The 18,584-nt window shown below is 35.9% G+C and overlaps 1 protein-coding gene across 1 annotated transcript; it reads left to right on the top strand.

Annotated features, from left to right (window-relative positions):
• Positions 1-660: 660 nt before the first annotated feature.
• Positions 661-3,679, top strand: LOC131595695 (histone-lysine N-methyltransferase family member SUVH9-like). Its single transcript, XM_058868129.1, has 2 exons — positions 661-2,916; positions 3,305-3,679. The coding sequence occupies exon 1, from the start codon at positions 886-888 to the stop codon at positions 2,602-2,604; it is 1,719 nt and encodes a 572-aa protein (XP_058724112.1). The 5' UTR covers positions 661-885; the 3' UTR covers positions 2,605-2,916; positions 3,305-3,679.
• The last annotated feature ends 14,905 nt before the right edge of the window (positions 3,680-18,584 follow it).

Raw genomic sequence — 18,584 nt, 5'->3', positions numbered from 1 at the left:
TAAATTAATTCAATTTAATGTTATACAAAGACATTCATGATACGCGTTTAAATTTACTATATATTAATGAAATTTTAGTTATTAAAAAAATAAAAAATGTTATTGTCTATTTTTTAAATGTAATTTATTATTCTTTTTTCTCGTATCAATCTCGAAATTCAATTTGATCCATTAACTTTAAGAAAATTTACATCAATTCCTTAATCATTCCAAACATTATGAAAAAATATTAATTCCGAACATATTAACATATTAGACAAAAAAAATATTAATTTTGAACGGATTAATATATTAGCCAAAAAAAGTATTGATTTTGAACAAATTAACATATTAGACAAAAAAATTCTTATTAATTCCGAACGGATTAACATATTAGACAAAAAAATACCGATTCCGAATTGATTAACATATTAGACAAAAAAAATTAAACCTTAATAAAAAAGTTCTTTAATCAATTAAAAAAAATCTCCCAGTCCATATCTTGTGTCTTATTCATTCACATAAAAAATTGATAAAAAAATCATAAGAAAACTTTTAAAGAAAATGAAAAATAAAAGAAAAAAAGCAATCATCTTTCTTAATACTGCTCTTTGTCATCATCAATAGAAAGAGTTTTGAAGCCGAGAAACCAATTTAGGTAAAAATGACAACATAGTCACGCATCTCTCATCATAATATTTTTCCTACTTGAGAAAAAATAACCTTAAACAACATCACAACTTGGTAACTCAAACACGACAACACCATTATAAATACCAATTGTCTTGTCTCTTCCATTTCCATTTTCATTTCATGTTCTTTGAAATCCAATGTTTGTAATTCATATATTTTCATTTTTTCTTCACTTCGTAGCTTAAAAAAACCAATAAAAACAACAACAACAACATGGATTCTCAAAACCCTGACCTTACTACACCTCCACCTGGCTTCTCTGGCTCAGCTCCATTGCTAACTCCGAAGCAAGAGCCTTGTGACGAACCACCTCAACAGGAACAACATCAACAACAACAACCACAGCAAGAACCAAACCTGAATGATGTTCTGAACCTCAATCTTAACCTAAATCTTAACCTTGATGATATTGATGAAGAACAAATCCTATCCGAAGGGTTTTCCAACTTTAACCTTATCTCAGAGGCTTACCAAACCGGGCTCACTACAGGTATTCAACAACTCGAAAACGACATCGTTGATGTTATTGATGATGCTTATGATCCTAATTCACGCGCCATCGTTCCGCTTCCGGTTCTGGTTCCCGAGGTGCGTCAGAGTTATGACAACAATGCTCCGGGGGATGGCGAAGTTGCGGCGCAGAGGATTCAACGGCGTCATAAGGAGCTTGTTCGTGTGGCGGATCTTGATTTAGCGGACCAGCGTCAGTTTCGGGACATGGTGAGAAGGACGAGGATGGTTTATGATTCGCTTCGCGTTTCGGCTTTGATTAAAGAGGAGAAGAGAGGTGATGTTCGTAGACTGAGAAACGATCTTAAAGCCTCTTCCTTGATGAGGACCAGCGATTTGTGGCTGAATCGTGATAAGAGAATTGTTGGTCCGATTCCGGGTATTTTTATAGGTGATGTGTTTCTTTATAGAATGGAGTTAGTTGTGATTGGTTTACATGGTCAACCGCAAGCCGGGATTGATTATTTGCCTGGTAGTATGAGTTGGAATGGCGAACCGATTGCTACTAGTGTGATTGTTTCTGGTGGATATGAGGATGACGTCGATCAAGGCGATGATATTATTTATTCTGGTCATGGTGGTCAGGATAAGAATTCGAGGCAGGTTTTTCATCAAAAGTTGGAAGGCGGGAACCTTGCGATGGAGAGAAGTATGCATTATGGGATTGAAGTTAGGGTTATTCGCGGTGTTCGGGTTGAGGGTTCATCTTCTGCTTCTGGTAAGGTTTATGTGTATGATGGCTTGTATAGGATTGTTGAATATTGGTTTGATGTTGGTAAGTCTGGTTTTGGTGTTTATAAGTTTAAGTTATGGAGGATTGATGGTCAAGCTAAGATGCGTAGTGTGATTCTTAAGGATGCTCTAATGCTGAGGAGGGATCCTTTGTTTTTTAAACCTATGTGGGTTTTTTCTCTTGATATTTCGAATCGGAGCGAAAACGTTAGTGTGAGGCTTTTTAATGATATTGATAGGATTAATGATCCGATGTGTTTTCAGTATCTTCCAAGGTCTACTTTTCCGCAGTTTGTGTTTCATCACAGTGGGAGGGTGACGGGTTGTGAGTGTGTGAATGGTTGCGTCGAAGGATGCTTTTGTTTCAAGAAGAATGGAAATGAGTTTCCTTATAGTCAAAGTGGGCTTCTCTTGAAAGGAAGACCATTAGTCTTTGAATGCGGTCCTTTTTGTAGATGCCCGCCTCATTGTCGTAATCGTGTTACACAAAAAGGGCTGAAAAATAGGTTGGAAGTGTTTAGATCTAAGGAGACTGGTTGGGGAGTCAGGTCTTTAGACCTTATTCAAGCTGGCGCTTTTATCTGTGAATACACCGGGGTTGTTTTGACAAGGGAGCAAGCACAAATTTTGATCATGAATGGTGATTCATTGATATATCCGAATCGGTTTTCAAATAGGTGGGAAGAATGAGGTGATTTATCTCTGGTAAACCCTAGTTATAAGCGTCCGACGTATCCATCAGTTCCTCCTTTAAATTTTGCCCTGGATGTGTCAAAAATGAGGAATGTTGCTTGCTACATGAGTCATAGCTCAACTCCCAATGTGTTGGTTCAGTTAGTTCTATATGATCACAATAATTTGATGTTCCCTCACCTTATGCTATTTGCAATGGAGAACATCCCTCCAATGAGAGAGTTCAGCCTTGATTATGGAGTAACTGATGACGAGTTGACTGGTAAGCTCGCTATATGTAATTGAATATTTTGGGCGCCATACATTAAGGTAAAGTCAACTCCTTTCATTTGCTTGTTTATTTTTACCTTATCTTGCATGTGATCTCATCGTACTTTACTTTCATGCATGCTTTAAACGTATTACTCATTAAAACTACTATGCATGTTGGTCTGCATTATAGCGAGATGTACCTCAAATGATTGAAAGTGACGTATTTATCATGACTTTGAATATTGTCGCGATGTGTTTAATATCTTATTGCCTGCTTTGCTAACTGATTATTATCAAGTGAGAATGCATTTTTTATATGAGAATGAGAAGAAGAAATCCTAACCGTTAAATCTAAATGTATGGTTTAGATTAAAACATCACTTTAAGAACTCACATGCCGCTCTATCTCACTCTTGCCTCCGTTCATTTTGTTCATTCGATGCAGCAGCCTTCACGCAGCAACAAAGAAACAAAGACCATTCTCCATGGTGTCTCTTGCGATTCTTATTCTCATTCCCATAATAAATCTTCTACCAGAGGCCTCTAAAAGCCAAGTCATCACAAATTTGGAGCCGCAAACTTCTGATTTTAATCGCGTCTCTTGCGATTCTTTATCCCATTCCCATAATAGATCTTGTACCTAAGACCTTTGTAAGCCAAGTCGTCACAAACCTGGAGCCGCAAACTTTTGATTTTAATCGATACAAATCCGGTGTTGGATTGATTATGTTAATGGGAATTTTATTTTATTTTTAGATTTTTATATCTTAAGGGAACAATGACCTTTTTTAAGTAAGCGGTAAAATATTGGTGTCTCTAATTATTTTCCTTATATGCTAGAAATTCAAGGACGTTTCACAGTTAAAATTAAAAAAATAAATCAATTTAGCATGTATTTAAAAAGAAATACACTTATGTCGTTAAATGTGCATCCGTTGACACCAGATGTCAAATTTAACATACTTACACCTTGAATAACTCTTTATAAATGATGAATTAAGTCAATCTGACAGTTTATGCCGTTTAATATATAAACCTTTCATGCCGTTTAATCGGCTTTGAACATCCAGATATATTTGCTTGTTGTTTTTCTTTTAAAAGTTAGTTGGTAGTGTTTACGGCATGGTTTTAAATTGCAGTCCGCAGCTGCAATATTGCTGATGTGATAATCACTGCAACCGCATTGGACCGCAACTGCAGTGTGATTTAAAATCATGCATCCTACATTAGGAACCGCATCAGACAACTTCGCACAAGTTTTTTTTCCAAGTATTTTCATCAAAATTTAAAATTTAGAACTCAAAACTTAATTTAGTTTTGAAAAACCTTACAGTAAGTGTTTTTAAACGGTGTATTTCAAGCTTTTCTCAATCAAAATTCACGTTGCAACGGCCACAATACGCATCGCAGCAACCACAACGACCGCAATTGCATCACCCGCAGCCGTATCCGTGTTCGCAACCACAATTTAAAACCATGTTTTACTCGTTATTTATTGTTTATTGGTACTATTTTATTGAATCTACTATTTTAAAAGCTTAACCTTTTCTTTCATGAGATGCCCTTTTTTTGTCAAGCTTTTATGCAAAATAATTCATTTTATTTAATTCATACCGTATCGCATATTACATTATGGCAATTCTCTAATTTAACCATTATGTCTTTCCTTTTCAAAGTTGCATAATATGTTAAGCTTGCAACCAATAATTCTTTAATTTAAATTTTCCTTAAAAGATAACAGACTACTTGCACGGCAGTCAACTCGAGAGTTTACAAAAACTTGTGATGATCCGCAGGCTTGCCTTATAGTATAAAATATAACATTAAAAACACATAAGCTGTCAAGCACGGCTATTCCATTTTAGATAGAGTACCGATACCGGATACGTACCGGATACCAATACGCATATGGTATGCACCGAAGCCATACTAATTTTTTTAACTTTATTTTTATGTTGGTACACTAACCGGTACACATTTGGTACCGTATACCAAACATTTTTAATTTTTTTTGGATGATATAAATTGAACTTTTTTTTTACTGTATAAAAATTAGGTTATTTATTTTATTTATAAATTAAATAAAGTGAAAGGAAAATCAATCTATTGCATTGAAATTTCTTTCATCCCAAAGTTTTTCATCTTTTGCTGAGAATAGTTGGAACACATATGAATTTATTCACTCATTGAAAACAAATACAGTCATTCCAATGAAGACTAAGGAATTATTGATACTTTTTAAGTATGATTTATCTGTGTTGTGTGTTGTTGAGTAAATATTAATTTTTTTTAAGTAAATGATTTTTTAATATTAATGTTTTTTTACTATTTAAATAATTTAATTCTTTTGTTATTTATATAATTATATTTTAAAAAATTATAATAACGTACCTTGTTTTTTTAAAAACACCATACTTCATACCGGTACCCGTATTAAATACTGAGTACGCACCCGTATCTATGCAACGCATCCTATAAGTCATAATTCTCAATATACATAATAACACTGTAGTCAACTCAGTGTTGTCAAATAGTGAGGATAGCGTGATAGCATATCGGTTTTGAAAATCGCTACGTCAACCAGGAGAAACTAGACTAGCTTTCCCTAGTTCTCTAATAGCAAAACTAGGATAGCATTGTGGTTTTTAGGGCTGGATATCGATCGGTTAGGATCGGTTTCAGATTACAAATCGTTCATCCGAAGAAAACCACGGGTGGAAGTTAAGAGACCATTTCCGTCCGTTTTAGTTTTCGATTAAGTCGGATTACGGTTTTATCTGATTTCGGTTTAGCTGGGTGGTTTCAAACTTTTGAGAGATGAAATAATTCAATATTACTCACATGAGTTAGTTCTTAGTTATGGTAAAAGATACCTGAGTTCGTGATCTTCGTCAGGAGCACACATTCGTCACCGCGAGGTAGGTGATTCCATCATCTTTTTCGCTTTTCTGGACGCCATACCACAGATTAACACTCCCTGAACGTTTCCCCATGCTTGTTGATTGGTAACTTGAATCATCAACACTTAATTTGTGTATTAGGGTTTTTAGGTTTTCTGTAAGGCTTGAATTTAGGGATTATACGAGTAAATCTGAGAAAATTAAGTGGAGATATGGAGAGAAGGGATTGATACGAGGCTAGTGATGCTAAATGGTGCCCAAGATTCACCCCTGATCCATTTTAGAAGCTTTGTTACAATAATTAAAATAAAACTTTGTTTTCTAGATTTTTTTAGAAGTCCTTAGAGACTCTTGATAATTTCTTGGTCAATTTTAATTGCATTTTTTTCTCTCCACATAATAATACAAAAATATTTTAATTTAGTTAAGTTCTTCTTGGCTAATTTTTTATTAGAAATTTTGAACTCTTTTTAGGTTCTTTTAGCACTTTAATGTTGCACCATTCTCAATCATGTTTGCATCTTACTTTTGGTCATTTTTCGGCACTATTTTAGTATCAATTGTTGCCTTAATTTTGAGGCATTTATTTTGGTCATTTGGCTTAAATTTTGAGCATGGCTTAAATTTTGAGCATGATAAATAGATGAATGTTTGATCTTGATTGTTAGAAGGGTTAAATACGTTTTTAGTCCCTATAAATATGTGGCCCTGCATTTTTAGTCTTTATAAAATTTTCCTTCAATAAATGGTACTTCTAAAATTTTTATGCATGCAATTTCAGTCCCTGCTATTTTCTAAAATTTTAAAAACTATTTAATTACCCTTTAATTTTTAAATTTTTGAATAATTTTTATTATATATGTTTAGAATACTGTAAAATATTTATTTACCAAGTTTTAGAATTTTTTAAAACGAGAAGAATTAAATATGAATTTTTCAAATTTCAAAAAATAATGATAAAAGTAATGAAAATCTCAACTTAGAAATTAAATTTTGAATTTCTTTTTTTTTTCAGGAACTTTTTAAAACATTATGAACATGTCTGCAAAATAGCCATCCTAAAATAGACATTGGTTTGACAGTAGGGACTGAAACTAGATGCATAATAATTTTATAAGGACCATTCATTGAAGGAAAATTTTATAGGGACTAAAAATGCAGGGTCGCATATTTATAAGGACTAAAAACGTATTTAACCCTTCTTAGAATAATTCCTTTTAATTCTTGTTCCTAAAATGATGATAAAACACCCCCCCCCCCCCAAGGTGAGTCAAAATGCTCCCCTCCCCAAAGGACATGTAATAGCTTAGAATTTATTGTTTTCTTGCTTGTATGACTTGTATGCCTTGTATGTTGAAAAAGATAAAACCAAACAAATTGAAAACAATTTCAAAAACAAAGAAAAAACAAAGTTTTATCTAACGTCAAACTATTTTTCAAAACAATTCATTGAACTTCTTTCTTTAGGGTTTCCACATCCCTTCCATAGTTTGAATGCTTAGGCTTTGCAATCAGCCTCCAACAAAATTCATCACTACTCCACCATCTAAAACAAAAAAAAAGCCTTGTATGTTCTTTACCCGTAAGTCGAGCACTTAGGTCTCGCAATCGACATACCTCTAACCAATTCACCCCCTTTCACTTTACTCCATGCATTTTACTCATCTTCATTCATTCTTCAAATAAGACTAAAACCTTGGTCCTTGTACCAAGTGCCATTTTCGAACACCTTTTTCCAATACTTCTCAAAACACCTAAAAATCAAAACGAGTTTAATTTGATCCTCATAGGGCGAAAAAAGAGCAAGTTGGAATAATATCCTATCACACTCTCAAGTATCTAATTGTGTGGTCGTATTTAACCCATAGTTGGATACTTGTCTCCTTCTAAGGAGTACGATTAAACTTGTCATACTCTTTCTCAAACAAAATTTTTTGGATTCACATCCACCTGAAACTAACACAACAAGTCAAATGTGGCATCTTGCCATGAGGGCGTAACTCAAAACCTTTTCATGAAAGGGCGTGTTATTTATATTCTATCGCAACACAGTTAACGCATAAGTCGTAACACCTAATGCTAGAATGTGAACATTAACGCTGTCCATAAAAAATACAAACACACGAGTATTTTCTAGACGAACTACGAAGCTCCGACTTCTTCATTGCACTATGAGGTTACGTAGGCATAGGGTTTAGGAAACCCTAGCAAGCACACTAACTGAAAACCTATTTTCCCCTAATTAAATTCCCTCTTAACAACAAGTAAACCCTAAACAACATCCCTACACCTAGAACAATTGAAATGGTTCCCATTAAGTACGATAGAAGTGAGGGGTGCTAATACGTTCCCCTTGCATAACCGGTTCTCGAACCCCGATCTTGGTCACAAGGCCATCTTATCCTTCTTTTTAGGGTTTTCTTGATGCTTCCTTTTCCCTTTGGGATAAATAAAGTTTGATAGTGAATCTGTGTTTTTCGCGTGGCGACTAACACCTTACCACCTTTTTAGAAAAAGCCTTGTTACACAAACAACACTTCTAAGCCCTAACAGCCCACAGCCCACCACAGGGGCACTTATGGAAGCATTAAAATCATCGCATAAATCATGATCATGCATTACTTTTGTCGCTTCACTCATTGCATGCATCCAGCATACTCCCAGAGCATGAAGACTTGCAAAACAAGCATATAGAAACCAACGACCATCCTCATTGACAATTCCAAAACCCAAGCTTCCAAAGCAACTTTCCAAAGGCCCTGCTTAACTCTTCACTAAAAGAAGATAAGCCCTATTTTTTTTAAAAAAATGATCGTCCACCTACAAATCATTCACAAAAATATCAAGACATCACATTCATGCATCATATCACGCATAGCATATCCATGAAAGTGGAACATTACGCCATATGTAACAAAACATAACTATTTAAGGTGTCACAGCAACAACCCTTCAACAATTAGAAAACATTTAGTAACACGTAGCGGAATAATAAAGAACATACAATACTTGTCATCACACGCTCGCCATACATTAGGCTCATTGCGGTGAAAACATTATCAAAGCAAATAATAACCACATAGCGACTCTAGAATTTAGTCTCATAACGATATAACTTTCATGATGTAATTAAAACTGAGTTGTATTATACAACTCTCAACAACCTCAAAATTTCAATAAACAAAGTATTAAACTTAAACAAAATCACAATAAACAAAAACTGATATTCACATCCCCGATGTTACACAATCAGAGCATAACTTCTAGAATAGTAACGAAACTAAACGGAAATAACTCCAACGAGCTATCTTCCCCTCACAACAACAACTTCTAATCCTAGTTATCTGCGAGATGTCCATGGTGGAGAACATTAAAGAAAAGATGGGTGAGAATACACTTCCATAATTTAGCAGTGTAAACAAGCAACGATAGAATGTCACATAACAACAAGTACATACGCTAATCATAACAACATCAACACATCAAGTATTCTCATCCAAAAAAACACATCACTAATGATCATTCACAAATACAACACTGATGAAAATGTACTCAACAACTGACTCAACATGCATGTGGTGCCAATATAAACACTCAGGTTCATCTAGCTCTTGATTCCCTCTCTGAAACCATAGAACACCAAAATCGCTACCATCACCATAGAGAACACTTCAACGAATCCCATCAGAACCAGCTACTCGATCTTGATCCCCATCATAGGACCAGAGCACAACAAAACTGAATCGAAGTTCGTACACCATAAATGCATGACTCAAAAACATGCACTTAAACACATGTCTTATGGCCCTTTTTTGACCGTGCATAAAAACAATAATACCAACAAAATAATAATGATAGGCAAACATATCAACACAAAAAAATTTAGTCATAATAAATATCACCATAACATTCATCGTTTGCACCACACAACATAATTCATCATTTAAATCATATTAGAATTAATTAAGCGCTACTTATAAAATCAATCATAGACACCAAATAATACCCAACAACACTCGAATCAACACACAAGAACAAAACTAGAATCGAGACTCAATTCCATGCACCGGATCTTATTACGCTCATTCTGGATGCATGAAGAGTCACTCGTCACAGCAATGACGCCCGTCATCGACTCAAAAAAATTAAACTGTCACTAATCTGACTACCAGTTCCACAAGCATAGCCTGGGTTCTATGAATCCACACACATCATGGAGATGATGCCCATCATCGACCCAAAGGCGCATGACGACCTGATCTTCACGCTGGTGACGCTTGTCACCTGCTTAAAAAAATGCATAAACGCGATTTCTGCCATTGGCCTTATGAAAGCTCTAATTTTTTATTCTAATAACCTAAATCAGTAGAGAAAATTAACTAAATAATCACACATAAATTACTACCTTTATTTCAATTATTTTACACAATCAACATAAAAATTCTAATAAATCTCCAAACATCAACAATGGCATGATTTCATCACAACTCTAAAACATAAATTATACACATATAATGGTACACGAAATTTCACTAAATTTAGCATACAACAAAAATTATAATAACAAAAATTAAAATCATGTATTATAACACCCAATCCTATTAGAGGTTAAGGATTCCTCATTCTACCTCTCATGCTTAAACACCCATTAAAAAAGAAATATCCCCTTACCTTATTTTCCTTGAAGCAATGGAATCTCACACTTGAGCTCTTCTTCTTCTTCTTCTTCTTCTTCTTCTTCTACCTATAGCCTCTTTAATCTCACTTCTGCCTCCTTGTCACTTTTCTTCTTAATTTACATGTATTGATAGATTCTAGGTACTGATAAATAAATCACTTAATAATAGTTAATCGAAAAAAGAGGGTGTTACAACTCTCTCTCCCACTTAAAGAATTTTCGCCCTCGAAAATTACCTCAAGGAAAACATAGTCAGATAAAACTTCCTCATCTGGCTTTTCAGCTCCGAAGTCACATTTCCACCAACTGGTCCTCCCCAAGCTACATTCACCAAGACAATTTCTTTACCACACAACTGCTTCACCTCTCGATCCTCTCTCCGCATGGGTGATGCCTCAACAATTAAGTTATCTCTCATTTATACATCATCCACTTGGATCACATGAGAGGAATCTAAAATATATCTCCTCAACGTAGACACATGAAATGCATCATGAAGATTGGTAAGCTGCGGTGGCAAAGCAATCTGATAGGCCACCTCTCACATCCTTTGTAAGATCTGGTATAGAAAAATAAAACACGAAGTGAGTTTTTGAGACTTCAAAGTTCGACCAACACTAATGATCAGAGTAACTCTAAAAAGCACAAGATCTCACTTCTAAAACTTAGGTGTTTGATCCGCTGTTGCACACGGATCAAAAACGAGTATTTTGTAAAACGGTAGTTTAGCGGTAATGACAACTTGAATATCGTTCTAACACGGATTCTTGTTGATTAACGAAAGGTAAGTCGATTTTTGGGGGGGTTTATGGTTTCAGGATCGATTTTAAGGAACAAAGTAATTAAGCGATTAAAATAAGTAATTATAAAATTAAGCCAATCTACTATTTTCGGTTCCGGCTTATCACATATTTCTACCTTACCAATTCCTTAAGCAGCTTCGATCTCTATTCGATTTCCATATTAATTGACAAGCGTAAATTGATATAGAATAGATTGAATTCCTATTTTCCTAATTAAGCAAACGGATTAAGTCCTCGTGAATTAAGCAAACACGAATTACAAACGCGAATTAACGACAAAGCGACATAACAGAGAATAAAAGTTGGGGATGCAATCATACGAATTTAATCAATACAATTCCATGTAATACCAAATTAAGAAAATTCAATTCATAGAATAGTATTGAAAGAGAAAAGAATTAATTTGATAAAGTATAAACCTCAAAGCGTTGGAAACGCGATTATAGCAGATAGACTCAGAAGAATTTAGTTATCCATACAGTTAGTACAAAGCAAAAGTTTGGAAGATGAAATCTTGAATAGTGGAAAAAAAAGTAACCATCAATAGTAACGTCCATACCTAACTATATGGAAGAAACAAGGAATTCAGGTTATAACCCAATTGGGTCAAAAACATTAAAAACCCGGTCCAAAAACCAGTCAAAAACTAATTGTTTCTAAGCTGCAACTTCAAACAAAATTCTGGTAATTATTCACCCGGAATCTGCCTTTGACTCCAACATGAAATTTGTAGCTCTTTCTCTTAGCTTTCCGGTGATTATTAGAACGCGTCAATCGGATTCCCGTAGATCCAGTTATGATCATTGTAGTGCAGACTACTAATGCTGAAAATAAAGTGCAAAAATCAAATAACAATAAAAATAAACTGAATTACAAAAATATTATAAAATAAAAAAATTAACAAACCAAACCATAAAAATGCCTAAGTACAAACATAAAGGAACGTCCATCAAAATGCACTGATCAAACTCCCCCACACTTGAACTTTTGCACTCCGAGCAAAATAAAATAAAAATTCAAGAAACACAAAAGCAACAGATACTCATTCCAGGCTACAAACTTTTCTTTAGTTAAGATAGCATTGATAGATACCAATCTTACACACTAAGGATATTGTAAGAACACTACTCCGTAATTGTGCAGTCATATGTCTCCTACATATACAAATCAATCTGAATCATGTTATTATGCCTAAGCCTAACTTACTCATCCTCCTCTCTTTCATTCTGGTGCAATCACATTAAGCCCGTTATCTCCACACACTCATACTAAGGCTATAGGTTAGTGGCTCTGATCCTTTTTTCATGGGGTTCTGGTACCTAAGTGGTATAACCCTCTGCTTACCCAATTGTAGTTGCAGGGGATCGGACCGTAATCCGCCCTACCAAGTTCAGCACCGAAAACCTCTGAACCAACTAACAACGGGTCTTGAAATAATTTTTTGTAGGTTCTACAACCGTTGGGTTAAATAACCGGGTGAGGGTCACCAAACTTAGAAGTTGCATTCCTTTTTTTTTTCTTTCAAATAAAACTTGGATCACTCACTTATTTTCATCAGCTTCCTTACGTAGAGCATGTGTGAGATGATGCCGACTGCAAAGATAAACTACTTAAGAGAAGAATGAGAATTCAAGGTTATGTCATTATAAGTATTCAAATTAACTTCCATATGCAGGAGACTTACGGTGTTAAGACGATGCCGATCTTGTAAATTTTTCCCAAGTCTCCACAACTAACCACAAATTAATCTATAGCCTAAAACTTTCAAAAATATGTTTTTTTAAGAACTGAAAACAAAACAAAAACAAAAACATGAAAGAAAACAAAACAAATAAATTATTCCCTCCCCCACACTTAAGACATACATTGTCCTCAATGAAAGAACATAAATATAAAATAAGAGTGAGAGAAAGGAAAGAACACACCCGAGGAGTCAAGGAGGATAAGTGATTACATAAGTAGCCTTTCCCAAAGAGAGATCTTCTACATTCTATTTTTCCAAAGTGGGTCTCTCATGGAGTAGCTTTGGATAATGTCCATTGAACTTAAATTTTTTATTAGTGCCTTCGCCTTTTATTCAAGGATCAAAGAATAATCTTCGATAAGTAAAAGTGTCGAATGGACACGTGATCTTCTTTTCCACAACATTGGAGTTCAAAAGATTGAGGGGCTGCCTCACTACTTTTGTTTCATCTTCCCCTTCAATTGAGACCCTATGCAAAATCATAGATGGGCTAATATCAAAAATTTCGGTCAAAGTCCACCCAATCACCTTCTTATGCTTCTTCAAAACCTACAATAGCTTATTTTCTTGATCAAAATCAAGGTTAGAAGAAATTATAACCAATAGTTTTTCATCCATCTCTAAATAAGCATATTTAAGATTTTCAGGAATTGGTTTCAGCTCTTGGGAATGTGGTTATTCGGTGGATGATTTGTTTCGGGCAGCCGGGGTGTCGATAGCTTCATCTACATGAACAACTTCATTTGAAACCTCATCTGCAGTAAGAATATCAACTTGCAAGGAAATCTCAATTTTAGCACAAACTGAGCAAATTTTAGTGTCAGTACAAACATCATAAGAGTAAACATCATCAAAACCAGACAATGATGGAAAATTATCTGCAAACAAATCAGTACAAGTATCATCAGCAGTTTCAGAAAGCAACTCTATATGAAAAACAAATTGCTCTTCCAAGGGTTTTTGGTTTGATTCTTGAGCTTGCCGCATGACATTCATCAAAGTGATAAGTTGTCCAATTTGTGTTTGCAATGTCTGAAGAGTATAATTTATTTGTTGTTGATACTGGAGATTATTTGCAGCCATTTGTTTCACAATATCCTCGGAAGGTGCATAACACACAACCTGAAATTCATTCAGATGCTTATGCGGATCCTCAACTGAAAAACCATTAAACCTAGGCAACAAATGTATTAAATCAGATTTCAATTTAAAAGGTGCATCAGCTGCAGGATAGGCAATACATATGAAGGATAGAAAAACACTTAGAAAGGGGGGGTTTGAATAAGTGTAGCTTTAAAAACTTGACAGATAAAAATAAATTGCACAGTTATTTTTATCCTGGTTCGTTGTTAACTAAACTACTCAAGTCCACCCCCGCAGAGATGATTTACCTCAACTGAGGATTTAATCCACTAATCGCACGGATTACAATGGTTCTCCACTTAGTCAGCAACTAAGTCTTCCAGAGTCTTCTGATCACACACTGATCACTCCAGGAACAACTGCTTAGATACCCTCTAAGACTTTCTAGAGTATTCTGATCCACACGATCACTCTAGTTACAACCTGCTTAGATAACCTCTAAGACTTCCTAGAGTATTCTGATCCACACGATCACTCTAGTTCCTTACAACTTAATGTAATCAATTCTAAGAGTATTACAATTGCTTCTTAAAAGCTATAATCACAAACTGTGATATTTCTCTTAACGTTTAAGCTTAATCTCACTAATATATTACAACAGCAATGTAGTGAGCTTTGATGAAGATGAAGATTCTGAGCTTTGAATAGAACAGAGTTTCAGCAAGTTAATATGAGTTGTTTTGTGCAGAATCGTTAACCTTGCTTCTCATCAGAACTTCATATTTATAGGCGTTGGAGAAGATGACCGTTGAGTGCATTTAATGCTTTGCGTGTTCCGTACAGCATCGCATTTAATGTTATACGCTTTTGTCAACTACCTCGAGCCTTGTTCACGCTGTGTCTACTGACGTTGCCTATAATAGCTTTTAACGTTCCTTTTGTCAGTCAGCGTAGCTTGCCACTTGTACTTCCTTCTGATCTGATGTTTGTGAATACAACGTTTGAATATCATCAGAGTCAAACAGCTTTGTGCAAAGCATCTTCTGATCTTCTGACCTTGAAGTGCTTCTGAGCGTGATACCATCAGAACTTCAGTGCTTCTGATCTCATGTTCTTCTGATGCTTCCATAGACCCATGTTCTGATTCTGCTTCGACCATCTTCTGATGTCTTGCCAGACCATGTTCTGATGTTGCATGCTGAACCCTTTGAGACAAAGCTTCTGAGCGCTGAATTATGCATACTCTTTATATATTTCCTGAAAAGGAAATTGCATTGGATTAGAGTACCATATTATCTTAAGCAAAATTCATATTATTGTTATCATCAAAATTAAGATAATTGATCAGAACAAATCTTGTTCTAACAATCTCCCCCTTTTTGATGATGACAAAAACATATATAAATGATATGAATTTGCGATCAGAAAGAGCAGACGGCAAAAGACAAATTACACAGCTATAGCATAAGCATATGAATATGTCTCCCCCTGAGATTAACAATCTCCCCCTGAGATAAATAATCTCCCCCTGAAATAAATACTCGAAGAACTTTAATAAAAGACTTCCCTGATTATTTCGGTAGAGACGATCACATAAGCTTCTGTCTTCAGAGAATTCATAGCTTCTGACTTCTGCTTCCATTGGACAGCTTCAGAACTAGAATTTCTTTAGATCCCTAGAACACTCACAGTTTCTGATTCCTGCTTCCATCTAGGACAACTTCAGAACTTGAATTTCTTTGATCTTCAGAACATTCACAGCTTCTGATTTCTGCTTCCATTTAGGACAACTTCAGAACTTGAATTTCTTTGATCTTCAGAACATTCACAGCTTCTGATTTCTGCTTCCATTTAGGACAGCTTCAGAACTTGAGTTTTCTGGATCTTTAGAACATTCACAGCTTCTGATTTCTGCTTCCCTCGGATAGCTTCAGAGCTTTGAATTTCTACCATCATCACTTCATGCTAGATTTGTATCAGAACATTGTTGAATGTACCAGAGCATCATCAGAGCATCTCTACATCCTGAAATGTTACAGAACAAAAACTAAACGACAAAAGTCAGCATGAACGAGTCAGAACATAAAATGTATATTTGAACACATGATATGTATCAGAGCCATATAGGCTAAAATAATGTATCAGAGCAAATAGAATTTTGTCAGAGCAAATAGACAAATATGGATCAAATTCTATTATCAGTGCTTCTGATTCATTCTTCTTTCTTGCTTCTGATTTCTGAAGCTTGACAGCACTCGGCTTGCTTCAGTTTCCATGAGCTTATTCTTTTTACAGAATAACACTTCTTATGGTTTTGCTTCTTGTGTTTGCTTTGAAGATTCTCTTCACTTCTTTATACCTGCAAAACACTTGAACCATATAGAACTTGCAGTTCTTGTTAGTAAAAGCAACTGATTAAATCAAATCATTTATCACATATTTCTCCCCCTTTTTGTCATATCATCAAAAAACAAAAAAGATTCAGAGACAAACAAAACGAAACACACGGAGGAAGAAGATGATTTCATTGAAGTTCAAACAGCAGGTACAGAAGTACATGAAGATAAGTAAGATCAGATGCACAAAGACAGATGCAACGAAAAGAAAGAAACAACACAGACTCAATCTAAGATGGCCCTAGCCTTGACAAGATCTTGGCCAGCATCTCTTGAACCTCATTGTTGTGTCCATCTTGCCTCACCATGAAAGCTCTATACTCAGCATTGAGTGAACTTTGCTCATCCTGTCTCTTCTGAATTTCTTCCAGAGTCCTTGCAAGACGAGGAGATTCATCAGAAGAAGCTTCACCGCTTTCAACCACAGGAATAGCAACTTGATCTGTAGCTTCCATGGATAGATCATTTGCAGGGATGTCCTCAACAGGATCTGATTCAGCAACATGATCTTCAGCATCTGCTTCTTGCATGGAAGCATCTCCATATTCTGCAGCAGGAATTTCCGAGTCTCCATTCTCAAGTGCCTGAAGAATGGCAGCTAGATTCTTGGGAGCAGAAGGACCTTCAACTTCTGGTGGGTCAACAACTTCTAGAATGACCAAGCTTGGGTCTTTCTCCGAAGGGTTTTCCCTCAGATAGTCAAAGAGAGTCTTGAAGTCTCCGAGCAGAACAGGATAATCAGGAATAAAGATAACGATATCCCTGCATGGATTTGCTTCCATTTCAGCAGCCAGTCTTGCTACTTCCAATTCATCCACAAAGGGCTTCTCCTCAGCAGCAACACAATTTCTGAGAGGATGGTAGTATATACCATTATCATCCTCCAGAAGGTAACCAGGGTAACCAGGGGCAGCAGCCACTAGTCTTTTCTGTACTCCCATTGCTTCTACTTGAAAATCCTTGCGAAATCTTCTCCAGAGATTTCTTGTAGAAACATCATCCAGACCATTTAGAAATGCATCCTTCAGAAGGTCTAGACTGCTAATCACCTCATGTCTGAAAAGTTCCAGGTAGGTATAGGGTTCAGGTTCAGGCGGATTGAAGGTGAATTTGTAGTCAGGGTAGAGAAGACAGTAAGGTTTGGATTTTCTGGTAGGTAAGGGATGGGATATAGAAGGTGGAGGTGCGGTGGATGAGGAAGAAGGGATATCTGAGAGAATGATTGATGAGGATGGAATATCAGAAATGATAGATTGAGACGAGGATGGAGTATTTGTAAAGGGAATTGGTGAGAAAGATTTATCAGAAGGAGTTGGGGGAAGAATACTTAAAGGTGTGGGGTTTAGAATGGGAGAGGAGAAGGATGATGGAGAAGGATTTGGTAAGGTGAAGTTTATTTTTGGTTCAGATGGAGGTGATTGGAAAGATGGTTTAGGGACAGAAGGAGGTGGAGTAAAAACCTGTCTGGAGATTTGTACAGAAGAAGAAGATCTGGTTCTGCGAAAGGAATCTCTGATCCTTTTATCTCTTCGTTCTTCAGAGTCCACCTTGTCAGGATCATAGGTGACCCTCAACTTCTTGGCTTTCTCAGCCTCATCTTCTCGGGCTTTTCTTTTTAGCCTAGCCTTTAGTTCCTTCTGATCCTTCTTCAGAAGATCAGCCTTGGACGGAAGTACTCTGCCACGGATCCAAGCAGGATCAATATCTGATTGCTTCCTAACACAATCTTCCAGGTAAGACTTGACAACCTGATGCAGTTCTTCTTGAAACAAGGAGGCAAAACCTTCAACAGCAACTCTTCTTGAGAGAATGTCTGGAAAGCTTGGGCACACAGAAGGTACATTTTGAATGAGTTCTAATCTGAACAAATCCACACCATTAAAAATGGGACCTTGAACTACTCCAAGCAAATGGGATGCATTGAGTTTTCTGATGGAGTCCAGCACTTTGCTTTCAGTAAGAATGTCTGAAATCATTCTTCCAAACGGAATAGTCGTTCTTGAAAGATGAGGGTACTTCGCCCTTTCCTCTTCTCTTGACTCAAGGATTGAAGTCTTTAGATTCTCAAACAGAATGTGAGAAATGTTGATCTCAGTCTTTTTGCCAATGCAGAAAAGAGTG

Source organism: Vicia villosa, linkage group LG4, assembly GCF_029867415.1.
Source record: "Vicia villosa cultivar HV-30 ecotype Madison, WI linkage group LG4, Vvil1.0, whole genome shotgun sequence".
NCBI classification, from domain to species: Eukaryota; Viridiplantae; Streptophyta; class Magnoliopsida; order Fabales; family Fabaceae; genus Vicia; species Vicia villosa.
This window is presented reverse-complemented; position numbering and strand designations above follow the sequence as displayed.

What these genes read in the sequence shown, in the direction of transcription:
- LOC131595695 (XM_058868129.1), top strand. Translation starts at nt 886, where the DNA reads ATGGATTCTCAAAACCCTGACCTTACTACACCTCCACCTGGCTTCTCT.